Below are 14385 nucleotides of genomic sequence, written 5' to 3' on the forward strand. Positions count from 1 at the left end.
GATGGGGTGTAAATTCTGGGAGCCCCCCGTCTTAGGCTCAGGTTGTCTATTTGTGTAGGTGAAAGCACGTATCCTAAAGACACCAAACTCTCCACTGATCTTCAAGGAAACTGAACTCTGAGTCTGGAGCCTTCTCTAGGCTCAGAGATTGCGACTCAACTCTGCCTGGAAGCCTGATGTAGTCAACTGTGGGTTGTGCATGCATTGGGCCCAGACACTGGCTATGCAGTAGCGGGCAGTAGCTAGCAATTGGGAATGCACTTTGCACATGCTCTGAGGCATTGCTTTATTGTTGCTTTGCATGTTTCCCAAGAGCAGAAATGGAGGAGTGCAGTCTCCCAGCAGAGTCTTGCTTTTGATGCCCAAACTCCTTCTACTGTTTCCCTGCACCTTTGCCTAGATTCACTCCATAAGGCGCACCTGACCATAAGGCGCACCTAGTTTTTAGAGGAGGAAAACAAGAAAAAAAATATTCTGAATGAAACAGTGGATGTATGATTTTTGTGGATCATGCTGTGGCCACAGACATGTGATTTGACAGTGAGTTTGGGGTAGCCCAATGCAAAAATCCTGAGAATCCATGTGGATCCGTGCTTTGTAACCATGTTTTTGCACCATTGCGGCCCCACAAAACAGTAGGTGTGTGATTTTTTTGGTGCAGGCTGTAGCCATGGACATGCTGTGTGATCTGATGGTGAATATGGGGAGACCCAATGCAAAAATCCTGAGGATCCATGGTTTTTACCTCCCCCCTCCCAGGCAGCCTCCTTTATCTCTAGCGTCCATTATCTCCCTCCCTGATCACTTGTCGATCAGCTGTTTCCTTTCAACACTCCCTTCTCTCTCTTTTTTTTTTTTAAAAAAGCATGATCTGCTTTTTGCCCCTGGGCAATTCAGCTCCAGGGACAATGCATTCGCTTCGTAAGACACACAGACATTTCCCCTTACTTTTTAGGAAGAAAAAGGTGTCTCTTATGGAACGAAAAATACGGTAATTATTCTTCCCGCCTGAAATTTCGACGCCGATCCAACTTGCAACATTTAACCAAAGCAGGGAAGGAAGACGCTGAGAACATGACGCTGCCCCCACGTGCCCAAAGACGTCTCGGAGACCAGGCTTAGTTTGCAAAAAGATGTATTATTGTTATTCTCAGAATTATTATTTTATATCTTTTAACCCTTTCATTTACAGTATTGTACAGCTGGTTCAAAATACGAAAATACTCTGCGCCCCTCCAAAAGATAAGGCTTCCTTCCTGCTTCGTTCCGCAGACACCACAGATGGGAGATTAAGCCAGGTTCGGCCGTCCCTGCGCCCTGCGGAGGTTTCAGACTACAACGCCCATCATCCATGCTGGCTGGAGCTGATGGGACTTGTAGTCTGAAACCTCTGGACGGCACCCGGATTGGCCAATCCTGGCTTAATCTTTTGCCAAACAAACCTTTCCTCCCCGCCCCCCAAAAACACAATAACATGAACACCCAAAAACCAGAATGCAAACACGAATGTTTATCCAAAGCGGCGAGTTCCACAGTTACCCAGAGCAAGTGAGGACAACAAAAAGAAATGATTATCATTAACAGGGTCTAAATAAGACATGTGCCAAAGGGATCTAGATCAGAGGTCTCTTTGCCACCCCTACCACCACCACCACCACCATATAGGGGGTGCTTTTTTGTCCCTGGTCTCTCTCTCTGTCCCTTCCCCTCCTCTCTCCTCTCCCCACCCCCTATTGGCCTTTCTTGTAGGCCGTTTTGACGATGGCGTTCTTAAAAAGAGTCACTAGGGGCGTGTGGCTGCGCTCAGGGCTCATGAAGCCGCCATAGCGCTTCTTCTTGGGGGGCGCAGGGACGTTCCACCGGAAGTGGCGCATCTTGTAGGCCGTGCCGTCCTTCTTGGCCTCCCAGGGTCGCGGGCCACCACCCTCTTCCTCCTCCTCCTCGGAGCGGGTGCCCTCGCCGTTCTCCTCGGGGGAGCCGAATTTGGGGTTCGCCTCCCAGGAGAGGTCCCTGCGGAACTCCTGGGGGTAGCTCTCGGCCAGCTCCTCCTCTCCGTCCTCCGCCGTCGGGTAGACCTTGATGGGCCTCCTCTTCCGCCCCACCGGCTTCCCCCAGCGGAAGTGCTCCATGGCGTATGACCGCTTGCCTTCCTGCCTCTCAGGGGTCTCCGGGTCGCCCTGCCCGGCGGTTTCCCAGCTGCCTCCAGCCGGAAGGGCATCCATGGCAGGGCCGTGAGGAAACTCTTCCCGCTTGTGGCCAGGGTCGGTGCCGTTGCCCTTCCCAAACTCGTTCCAGCGGAAGTGGCTCATGACGTACTTGCGGATGCTCTCGGACAGCGGCTGCAGGTGGCCGTTTCCGGGGAAAACGGGGGTTTCTTCCGAGAGACCAGTTCTGCAGGCCCTGAGGCATTCCTGCAACGAAGAAAGGGGACAGGGGACGGAGACCCTTGGGGTTAGCTGTCAGGTAGTTGTTGGGCTTTATTTGGCAAAGTTGTTAAGCTTTTTCGGTGAAGGCGGTGAAGGTCCTGTGTGAGTGTCTGGAGGCGGTTGGAGGATGGATGGCAGCTAACAGATTGAGGTTGAATCCTGACAAGACAGATGTACTGCTCTTGGGGGACAGGAGGCGGGCGGGTGTGGGGGACTCCCTGGTCCTGAATGGGGTAACTGTGCCCCTGAAGGACCAGGTGCGCAGCCTGGGAGTCATTTTGGACTCACTGCTGTCCATGGAGGCACAGGTCAATTCTGTGTCCAGGGCAGCTGTCTATCAGCTCTGGTTATCTCCCGCTTGGACTACTGCAATGCGCTCCATGTGGGGCTACCTTTGAAGGTGACCGGGAAACTACAATTAATCCAGAATGTGGCAGCTAGACTGGTGACTGGGAGCGGCCGGCAAGACCATATAACACCAGTCTTGAAAGACCTACACTGGCTCCCAGTACATTTCCTAGCACAATTTAAAGTGTTGGTGCTGACCTTGAAAGCCCTAAATGGCCTCGGTCCAGTATACCTGGAGGAGCGTCTCCACTCCCATCGTTTTGCCCGGACACAGAGGTCCAGCGCCGAGGGCCTTCTGGTGGTTCCCCCACTGCAAGAAGCCAAGTTACAGGGAACCAGGCAGGGGGCCTTCTTGGTAGTGGCGCCCGCCCTGTGGAACGCCCTACCATCAGATGTCAAAGAGAAAAATAACTACCAGACTTTTAGAAGACATTTAAAGGCAGCCCTGTTTAGGGAAGCTTTTAATGTTTAATAGGTTATTGTATTTTAGTGTTTTGTTGGAAGCCACCCAATGATGATGATTATTATTATTTTCTGGAAAATCTCCAAAAACAAAATGAAGTTTTTAGGAAATTTGCCCAGAAAAAAATCATGTGGGCTGTCACTCGCTCAGGTTTCCACAGACATTTTTACTGAAAATTCAAACTAGACGCCATTTCAAGTCTCCTTTCATACTGTCCCACGGTGTGGTATGCTGGTTTGACATCATCTGATAGGCAGTGCCTACAGAGGGTGGTGAATACAGCACAAGATATTATGGGCTGTCCCGTGAATCCGCTGGATGAAATAGCAGAAAAACGTTGGTTTAGGAAAGTGAGGAAAATTCTCAGGGATGATTATTCACACCGTGGCCGGCACTTTCTTGATCTCCTGCCCTCGGGCAGAAGATATAGAAGCAGGATTAGTTGCACCAACAGGGTAAAGAAGAGCTTCTATCCATGGGCTGTTGAATGAAAAGATAACAACAGGGCAACTGACTTTCGGGTTTGGTGGGTGTGCGTCAGTAAACAAGGGGAATTAAGACTAAGAGAGCTGAGTGGGGGGTGCTGGTGTAATCTCACTGTATACAAGTTATACAAGTGATAATAAAGTATTTCAATTCAATTTCAATTTTGACGGATGAATCATGGCAGTGCCTGGGAAATTCCAGACATATAGCAGCTCTACTAAGATAAAAAGGTAAAGGACCCCTGGACGGTTAATTCCAGTCAAGGGCGACTATGCTCATCTCGCTTCTCAGGCCGACAGAGCCACAGACAGCTTTCTAGATCATGTGGCCAGCATGACTAAACCGCTTCTGGCGCAACGGGACACCGTGATGGAAGCCAGAGCGAAAGGAAATGCTGTTTACTTTCCTGCCACAGCAGTACCTATTTGGCTACTTTCGCTGGTGTGCTTTCGAGCTGTTAGCACAGAAATACCGATATTGGTTCACTGGAAAGATGATGCCATGGCCCCCTCCGATCAATGGGGAAAAGATACGACAACTCTTGCAATATACAAACAGATTGCTGCTTTTAGACGCAGATTGTGTAGGGATAAATTCGACGGTGTTTGGGATGCATTGATAGGAATTATAATGATGTGTTGTTTTTTGTTAAAGTGTTTATTAATTTTCCAATAAGAACATCCAATTAACATATCAAATCACAATCCAATACAGTGGTACCTCGGGTTAAGTACTTAATTCGTTCCGGAGGTCGGTTCTTAACCTGAAACTGTTCTTAACCTGAAGCACCACTTTAGCTAATGGGGCCTCCCGCTGCCGCTGCGCCGCCGGAGCACAATTTCTGTTCTCATCCTGAAGCAAAGTTCTTAACCGGAAGTACTATTTCTGGGTTAGCGGAATCTGTAACCTGAAGCGTATGTAGCCTGAAGCATAAGTAACCTAAGGTACCACTGTAAAAATAAAAAATAAAATAAAAAGGCCAATTGTCTTCCAAATTATAATCTTAATTTCACAACTCCCCATGGTCTGAATTCCGAAGCATTTTCCAAATCACAATTCTGCCTCTTATCTCTCACCAGTGTTTTCATAATTCCATATCACGATTTTATCCTCCACATAGGAATTATAATGACTTGTTAATGATTTTTCATTTGTTGGAATGATTTTATTACTTATGTACAGGAGTCTCTCCACTTACACGGGGGCTGCAGTCTAGCATCATGCATGCAGGAGTGAAAAAGGCAAAAGTAGGGAGCTCCCTCTAAACACTCTTTTAATGCCCTCTCTGCAATCTGTACCAAAAAAGACTGTGCCCAAAATGCCCACAACTGGAATTGAAGCTGTGGGGCTGGCAGGAGGATAGAAGATGAGCAGAAAAGCTGCTGCTGCGCTTCCCCGTACATTGGCTGTTAGGTGGGGCGACTGAGCACCCTAAACAATGCCCTGCTGTAAGTCGGGTCTCTGAGGGATTTCCTCCTCCCTCACCAATGTCCTTTTTGGGCTCCAGGGAGGGTCTACTTGTGAGCCACTAAACTCTCCAGCTCTCTCCTGCCATTTCCATATATGAACTGAACTACATTCATACCTCCTGCTCGGCATAGTTCATAGCTTCTCTGAGTTATTCAAGCCCCGTCACCACAGCAAGGCAGTGATCACCTTGCCAACAAAGGTCCGTATAGTTAAAGCTCTGGTTTTCCCAGTAGTGATGTATGGAAGTGAGAACTGGACCATAAAGAAGGCTGATCGCCGAAGAATGGATGCTTTTGAATTATGGCGCTGGAGGAGACTCTTGAGAGTCCCATGGACTGCAAGAAGATCAAACCTCTCCATTCTGAAGGAAATCAGCCCTGAGTGCTCCCTGGGAAGGACAGATCCTGAAGCTGAGGCTCCAAGACTTTGGCCACATCATGAGAAGAGAAGACTCCCTGGAAAAGACCCTGATGCTGGGAAAGATGGAGGGCACAAGGAGAAGGGGACAACAGAGGACAAGATGGTTGGATAGTGTTTCCGAAGCTACCAGCATGAGTTTGACCAAACTGCGGGAGGCAGTGGAAGACAGGAGTGTCTGGCGTGCTCTGGTCCATGGGGTCATGAAGAGTTGGACACGACTAAACAACAGTCATACCTCAGGTTACAGACGCTTCAGGTTGCGTTTTTTCGGGTTATGAACTGCCGAAACCTGGAAGTACCAGAATGGGTTAATTCCGGGTTTCGGCAGCCGCCCATGCGCTAAATTCCACTTTGTGCATGCGCAGAAGCACCGAATCACAACCCACGCATGCACAGATGCGTCGTTGCAGGTTGCAAATGTGCATCCCGCACAGATCACGTTCACAACCCGAGCATCCACTGTATTTAATTATTTCCCAGCGATGCGCAAATATGCAACTGCGCAAGAGTCGATTGCACGCAGGTCGGGGGGGATGTCTGTACCTGTACAGTTGTACCTTGGCTCTCAAACGTAACCCTTTCTGGGAGTCCGTTCGACTCCTGAAACCATTCAAAAACCAAGGCTTGGCTTCCAATTGGCTGCAGGAGCTTCCTGAACTCAAGCGGAAGCCCTGTCAGACGTTCAGCTTCCGAAAAATGTTCGCAAACCTGAGCACTTCCGGGTTTGTGGCGTTCAGGAGCCAATTTATTTGGCAACTAAGCCATTCAGGAATCAAGCTTCCACTGTATTAGGTACTGAATCATTATTGGCCTTTGGCTTGGAATCAACTTGATCCCCTCGCCCTCTTTCCTTTTTAATAATAATAATAATAATAATAATAATAATAATAATAATAAATAATATTTATTTATATCCCGCCCTCCCCAGTTGAAGCCGTGCTCAGGGCGGCTAACAACAATAAAACAGTACAAAAGTACAGCACAAACAACACTCTAAAATCATTCATTATAAAAATTAATTAATTCAAGCCACTGGCAACCATTGGGCCAGAGCTCCGCGAAGATTGCCGAGGGAGGGAGTCAGGCTGTGCCCTGGCCAAAGGCCTGGTGGAACAGCTCTGTCTTGCAGGCCCTGCGGAAAGATGTTAAGTCCCGCAGGGCCCTGGTCTCTTGTGACAGAGTGTTCCACCAGACCGGAGCCACGGCCGAAAAAGCCCTGGCTCTAGTTGAGGCCAGCCTAACTTCTCTGTGGCCTGGGACCTTCAAGATGTTTTTATTTGAAGACCGTAAGTTTCTCTGTGGGGCATACCAGGAGAGGCGGTCCCGTAGGTACGAGGGTCCTTTCTTCTGTGATGGAACTCCTATCTGGGGACTTCCCTGGCTTTTTTCTGGCCCACGTAGGACCAGTCTGGATAGCTGGCCTTGGTGAAGACTTGACGTTTTCATCCCCCAAAAAGTTTTTGATTTGAGTTTCTACTGAAATGAGGCTGCATTTTAATGTTGTATTTTAATCTTGTTTTTAAGTTGTATTTTAATCCATTGTTTTATACCTGGTGTTAGCCGTTCTGAGCCCGGTCTTGGCTGGGGAGGCCGGGGTATAAACAAAAGTTATTATTATTATTACAATTCTATTATTCCAGCAGGGCACAGCCAAGAGCAGGCCATGGAAGAACCAGCCCGTTTTCCTGTTTCTCAACAAGCAAGGGGAAGGCTGTAGCTGAGTGGCAGAACACCTGCTTGGCATGCAGAAGGAAACTGTCTCCATTAAGACTGGGAAAGACTCCTGCCTGAATGCCCGGGAGACTCACCGCTAGGGCTCATCCCCAGGTGCCTTTTGCCACATGCTTTCTAGACACAGGTCTGAGTTTTAAAGCGTAAGTGTCCAGGTGCAATTTTGTTTTGTTTTGCCCCACCAATGACTGCAGCAAAACCAGCTCTTTGTTGCTGAATCAGCACAAACAGCACTTCGGCTTTTCTGCAGATGGCTGTGTGCTTTGATTCCACAGTAAAGAGCAGGTTTTCTCAGGTCAAGCACAGGGACAAAAATAAATAAATGGAAAAGCGCTAAGACACAGCTTTAAAATGATGTTGAGAAACATGGCACAAAAGGAAGTCTGGGTGAGCCCCTCAGTGTAGCCAACACTAATAATAATATTTTATTATTATTATTTATACCTGCCCTTCCCAGTTCAGAAAATCGGGCTCAGGGCGGCTAACAATTTAAAACACTTAACTGATGCAACAAAAAACAGCATAAAATACAGTATAAAACATGAATAACCATAAATTCAGAATTCAAAAATCAATTTAGGGGGGGGGGAATCCATCCAATAAACATTAGATGGTCACCAGGGCTAGCTGGCTAAGTTAGTCCTATTTGGGACAGCGAGGAGACCAGGGGAGAATTAGCTGTGTGGTCTCACGGGGGGGAGGGGAGGGAAGGAAGGGGAATAAAAGATCAGACTAAGTTCAAATTGAAAGCCAGGTGGAATAGCTCTGTCTTACAGGCCCTGTGGAAGGAGGTTAAATCCTGCAGGGCCCTGGTCTCCTGGGACAGAGCAGTCCACCAGGTCAGAGCCATCACTGAGAAGGCCCTGCCCCTGGTGGAGGATAGTCTGACTTCCTTAGGGCCCGGGACGTCTAAACTATGATTATTCATGGACTTTAAGGTCCTCTGGGGGCAGACCAGGAAAGGTGGTCCTGTAAATACGAGGGCCCTAAGCCATACTGAGTTAGGGTTAGGTGGAGTGATGGTTTGACTCATTGTAAGGCACCTTCCTGTACTCTCAACTGTTTTTAGAGGATCATAAAGAAGGCTGATCGCCGAAGAATTGATGCTTTTGAATTCTGGTGCTGGAGGAGACTCTTGAGAGTCCCATGGACTGCAAGAAGATCAAACCTCTCCATTCGGAAGGAAATCAGCCCTGAGTGCTCACTGGAAGGACAGATCCTGAAGCTGAGGCTCCAATACTTTGGCCACCTCATGAGAAGAGAAGACTCCCTGGAAAAGACCCTGATGCTGGGAAAGATGGAGGGCACAAGGAGAAGGGGACGACAGAGGACGAGATGGTGGGACAGTGTTCTCGAAGCTACCAGCATGAGTTTGACCAAACTGCGGGAGGCAGTGAAAGATAGGAGGGCCTGGCGTGCTCTGGTCCAGGGGGTCATGAAGAGTCAGACACGGCTAAATGACTAAACAACAGCAATCCACTGAGCAGGGAGGCTCCCCTTTGCTATCACTGCTGATGGGCCTTTCCTCCTCTACAAGTGTGCCTCACCCCCCCCTTTCAAAGGCACCCAAGCCAAGCAGCCATCGTCGTATCTTGTGGCAGGGAGTTCCAAGTGCTTCTCCAAGACCTGCGACGGCCCCCTCCCCTCTGCCCTGCCCACTTACCTCGACCTCTGCTTCAGTCTCCATGTCTCGGCACCAGCCGCTGTCCAGGCAGTTGTTGGGCACTCCTCCCACCAAGTGGATGAGCAGGATGCCCAAGGCAGCCCAAAGACTGCTTCCTTGGGTTCTCAGCATCTTTGGGGGCGTCTGCCAAGACAGAAAATAGGGGTGCCATGTTAATAACAGCTTGATACACCAATGGACTTAAGTCTGTTTGTTTTAGATTGTAACCTATGCATGTTACACGGATGAAAACCATTCAGGCAATCTAGCACCATTTTCATAATCCATAGGAATTTAATTTCCTTCTGCGCTTTGTACTCTCATGCTGTGGCTAAAAAAAAAGTATGGCAAAGGTTAATGAAATGCATTGAGAGCAAATGTAGAAGTTTGCCTTGAATTGTCTATTTATCTGTAAGAACCAAACACTTCAGTTATATTACACTGATAGCTAATAAGGATGTACAGAACAGTATTGTATCCTAACCCATAATATGTGGGTTAAATGTGACTCCATAACTGTCCTACAATTACATTAAACAAATTCAGTAACGCAAGCTCTGGAGACCTCGCAATATGCTGGAGAGTAATTTCCTTTAACTAATTACACACTTATTCCCCCAAAATTGCCAGTTTTATGCATGCCCCTGGTCCAGATCTCACTTTAGTAGAAGAACCTGGCTAACAGAACTGTAAAGTTGGGTGGGGTCCCCCAAGGGACATCCAGACCAACCCCCCGCAACTCAAAGCAGGGCTTTTAACGTGGCTGCCCCTATTCTGTGGAACAGCACTCCTCCAGAGAGACAACAGGCACTCACAATCTGCACTTTCCGGAAACAGCTGGAGGCGTTTTTGTTCAAACAAGTTCTCCCAGCTGACGAAATTATTATTATTATTATTATTATTATTAATAATAATAATAATAATAATAATTTATTATTTGTACCTGCCCATACGTCTGGGTTTCCCCAACCACTCTGGGCGGCTTCCAACAAAGATTAAAAATACATTAAATGGTCTTTATCATGGGCTGTCTGCTTGCTAAGGTGTCAGTCTTGTTTTAAATGTATTTGGCTGCTTTTGCATATGTATATATTTCTGTTTTACAATTTAGATTACTCATTTAAACATCCTTAAGATATCAGTGACTTCCCTTCTCTTTCCATGATTTATTTTGCGTATCATAAATCCCTGCTTATTTTACATAAACTATACCATTCAGTATTCAATTATTACATCCATCAAAACTTATCTACACTGTCGCTGCCAGTGTTGTCAAGTGTAGACAATTCCCCCCCCCCATATATTCAATAAACATTTTCCAACCTTCTCTAAATGTATGTTCTTCTTGTCTGCTTAATTCTATATGTTAAGTCTGCAAGCTGCATGTATTCCATCAGTTTAAGCTGCCATTCTTATTTACGAATTTACTTGTTTTCCATTTTTGGGCTAACAAAACATGGGCTGCCTTAGTGACATGCATAAATAACCTTTTTAACTGGTTTTAATATTTTGTGTGTAAATTGCCTTATGACTGATGTTAAAGGCGATTAATAAATGAATTGTAATGACAATTAATAATCCTCGTCTTCTTTGGGAGCCATCCAAATTCTGAAGCTGCTCCTGTTTCAAGTGGGGGGGAGTTCCATAGTTTAGCCATGTGCTTTAAGAACGTAAGACTTTAAGAACGTAAGAAGAATCTGCTAGATCGGGCCAAAAGGAAGCCCACCCTCCTGGCTAGTAACCATCAGTAGCCCCCCCCCCCCCCAATGAATTTGCCTAATCCTCTTTTTAAAGCCATCAAAGTTGTTGGCCTAACCTGGGGAGAAAACAGCAAAGACCTGATGAAGAGAGCACAGCAGAGGTCATATTTTCTGAGAATGCTCCGGAAAAACAATCTCTCAAAGGACCTGTTGATGGCATTTTACCACTGCACTGTGGAGAGTGTATTAACTTATGATCTCTGTGTGTGGTTTGGGAGCTGCACGGCCAGGGAAAAAACAATGCTGCCCAGGGTTGTAAAGACTGCAGAGAGAATAATTGGGTGCACTCTTCCCACCTTGGATCAAATCTACGCTTCCAGGTGCCATAAGAAAGCGGCAGAGATAGCGCAGGATAGTGCGCACCCCGGAAATGATCTCTTTCAGCTTCTGCCTTCTGGAAGAAGGTACAGGGTTATAAAGACCAGGACTAGCCGCCTGAGAAACAGTTTCTACCCAAATGAGATTTTGGTTTTAAACACAGTGTAAGGAGCCTGTAGGGACGCGGGTGGCGCTGTGGGTTAAACCACAGAGCCTAGGACTTGCTGATCAGAAGTTTGGCGGTTCAAATCCCCGAGACGGGGTGAGCTCCCGTTGTTCGGTCCCTGCTCCTGCCAACCTAGCAGTTCGAAAGCACGTCAAAGTGCAAATAGATAAATAGGTATCGCTCCGGTGGGAAGGTAAACAGCGTTTCCATGCACTGCTTTGGTTCGCCAGAAGCGGTTTAGTCCTGCTGGCAACATGACCCGGAAGCTGTACGCTGGCTCCCTCGGCCAATAAAGCGAGATGAGCACCGCAACCCCAGAGTCAGTCACAACTGGACAGGGGTCAGGGGTCCCTTTACCTTTACCTAAGGTGTCTGTATGGGAGTATATTGTATTTTAAAATGGGGTATCAGAGTTTTTAGGGGGCTAACCAGGTTGGGATAGCTGTTGGTTTTTGAATGTCTTATGTAGATTTTTCAATTTCGTTGTTCTGTATGGGACAATGACAATAAAGATTATTGTATTGTATCATCATTGCCTCATGAGGCAGTGAGTTCCATAGTTTAACTTCACGGCCCTTTCTTTTCCCTGTCCCGAATCTCCCAACGTTCACCTTCATCACGTTCTAGCGCTGTGGCAGAAGGAGAGAACCTTCTCTCCATTTCCCTTTGATCTGATGCGCCTGGGCTCACCTGTCTTACCTGTATTATGAGGTTAACCACCTGAACTTACCAATTCTGCTGCTGTTTCCACGGCAAGGTAAAGGGATGCGGGAGGTTTTGAGCACTCTGACTGCGCTATAAGAAAAGGCTAAGCATTTCCAGTGCCGTGGTGGAGGGGGGGGGTAAGGTTTTTTTGGACCAGAAATCAGTACAGAAAAGGCAACAAACAAATCAAGGGAAACAGAAGGTTTCCAACTACAAATTTTAGAAGTTGCAGACCGTCCCATCGGTTCTGCTGTCCTGAAATCTTCCTACCTCTGAAACATAGCAGTCTCCTCTCCCACAACAGAGGGAAGAAAGGGTATTATTCAATGCTATTGCTACTCAGAGTATAGAATACATGCAACTAACATGAAGGCATTCATTTCAGTGGGTCTGCTCTGAGTAAGAATCATAGAAATTTGAAGTTTTAATGTTTTAATGTTGTATTTTAATCTTGTTTTTAAGTTGTATTCATTCAACTTGTTTTTATTGTTGCTTGTTAGCCGCCCTGAGCCCGGCCTTGTCTGGGGAGGGCAGGGATATAAATAAAATTTATTATTATTATTATTATGAGGGCCATCTAGTCCAACCCTACTGGGTTATCTCCTTTTCCTCCACGAATTTGATCCCTTTCAACATATCTCACTACAGAACAACAAAAAAAGCATCATTACAAAAGTTTTATCCCCCCACATACAGATTAAAATTTATTATTATTATTATTATTATTATTATTATTATTATTATTATTATTCTGCTTTCCCTACCCTGAGCACCTTATGTTCTTAAAATTAGATGTGGAGCTGGAAGAAGTGGTCAGGGTTAAAGCTGTTTTTAATGAGGCATAAACAGGTTTTATCTCTTGTAAGTTGTGCCATAGCTTTAAAAAGGTGTACCTAGAATACAGCAATCTTCTGCCTTCTTTCGTTCCAAATGAATAAATCTGCAATAACAACAACAATGCCTTCCGGGATCGCATCTGTGACTGCAGATGTGGATACAGGCATCGTCTTTACTCAAGCGTGTTTGTGAGGGAGTGAGAGAAACAGTAAGTGTGAGAGCAACCCGGTTGTGTGGGTCGAAATAAAAGTTTTTGTGTCTGTGCAAAGGTGTAAATTAATATGAATTCACTCTTACGGGGAGCTCCCTTTCAGCTGAATGGGGGGGTGCAAGAGAAAAGTAACTTCCTGGTGGATTGGGCCCGTTGAAAATGCACCCATTCCAAACAGTAAAGGGACCCTTTTGAACTGCCATATGGAGGATGCAGCAATCTTGTTTTCTCCTATTCTGGAGGGTAGGACTCGAACTCATAGCTTCAAGTCACAGGAAAGGAGATGCCGACTTAACATCAAAAATAACTTTCTGACAGTGAGAGCCAACGGACTCCATCGGGAGGTGACGGACTCTCCTGTCTTGGAGGTTTTTAAGCAGAGGTTGGGTGGCCATCTGTCATGGACGCTTTAGCCGAGATTCCTGCATTGCAGCGGGGTGGACTGGATGACCCCAGAACCCTTTCCAACTCTACATTTCTATGCTTTTATACATGTACAAGTTTGCTCCGCCTTCCATGCCACACAGCCTGCATAACAGCGGGGTTGGGCTCGATGACCCTCGGGGCTCTCTTTCCAATTCCACAACCCTACAAAACTCCGATTCTGTGATTCTGCTCCTTTTTCCCCCACTCCTGTTTTAAAACTTTCCCTCTCGTGTATTGAATGCACTGCTCCTCGTCCGTCCTGCCCCGCTTCGCAGAACAGGCTAACAGAAAGAAATAAAAAGTCTTCCTTCTGCATAGCTGTCGACGTTCCCCTTTTCTCGCGAGGAATCCTATTCGGAATAATGGCATTTCCCTTTTTTAAAAAAGGGGAAAAATTGACAGCTATGGTCCTTCTGCCACCTTTGGAGAGATCATCTCCCCACCTGCTTCGAGGCTGGTCAAGGTGAGTGATGAAACCTGCGGAGGGCAAGAGCGCACCTGTTGGAGTGCCACCTGTCCTGTCTGCAGGCAGGCATCCAAGTGGCTGAGCGGTAGAGGAGCCCCGGGGAGACTTACCTGGCGCTGCGATGCCTCGTGGTCTCCGATTCCTCCTCCTGGCGCCGCGTCTGCGAGGTTTCAGCTGCAGCCCGGACCCCCTTTTATATCACGCCCGCGCGTCTCCGGAGCGCGAGCAGCCTTCCGGGGAGACCTTTTGATGCCGCAAGGGAAAAGGGGAGGTGGCCTCGAAGCCTCCAGGTGTGCAAGGGAGCAGGGGGTGGGGATTAGCAGGTGCTTGCCAAAGAGGAATTATTTCTGGGCACCGGTGGCAATTGGAGGTGTGGGTGGATTAGCGTCTCGGTGTGATGAAGATCGCCAGGTGAGGGCGAGGAAAACCGCCGCCCCCCTCCGCCATCGACGACCCTTCTCGCATCTTAATTGGTTCTGCAAGCTCAGA

At 47.2% G+C, this 14385-nt stretch overlaps 1 protein-coding gene across 1 annotated transcript; it reads right to left on the minus strand.

Annotated features, from left to right (window-relative positions):
• Window positions 1–1678: 1678 nt before the first annotated feature.
• Window positions 1679–14097, minus strand: POMC (proopiomelanocortin). The gene is made up of 3 exons (XM_083432787.1): window positions 14007–14097; window positions 9008–9151; window positions 1679–2411 (listed from the first exon to the last, which is right to left on the minus strand). The coding sequence occupies exons 2-3, from the start codon at window positions 9137–9139 to the stop codon at window positions 1731–1733; spliced, it is 813 nt and encodes a 270-aa protein (XP_083288913.1). The 5' UTR covers window positions 9140–9151; window positions 14007–14097; the 3' UTR covers window positions 1679–1730.
• Window positions 14098–14385: the final 288 nt, after the last annotated feature.

Source organism: Podarcis tiliguerta, assembly GCF_965153285.1.
Source record: "Podarcis tiliguerta genome assembly, chromosome: 3".
Classification (NCBI taxonomy): Eukaryota; Metazoa; Chordata; class Lepidosauria; order Squamata; family Lacertidae; genus Podarcis; species Podarcis tiliguerta.

Bases quoted from the DNA above. Each gene is read 5' to 3' on its own strand.
- POMC (XM_083432787.1), bottom strand. From the start codon at position 9,139: ATGCTGAGAACCCAAGGAAGCAGTCTTTGGGCTGCCTTGGGCATCCTG. The intron at 2,412-9,007 runs GTAAGTGGGCAG...TCTTCGTTGCAG, and splicing joins AGACTGAAGCAGAGGTCGAG to GAATGCCTCAGGGCCTGCAG.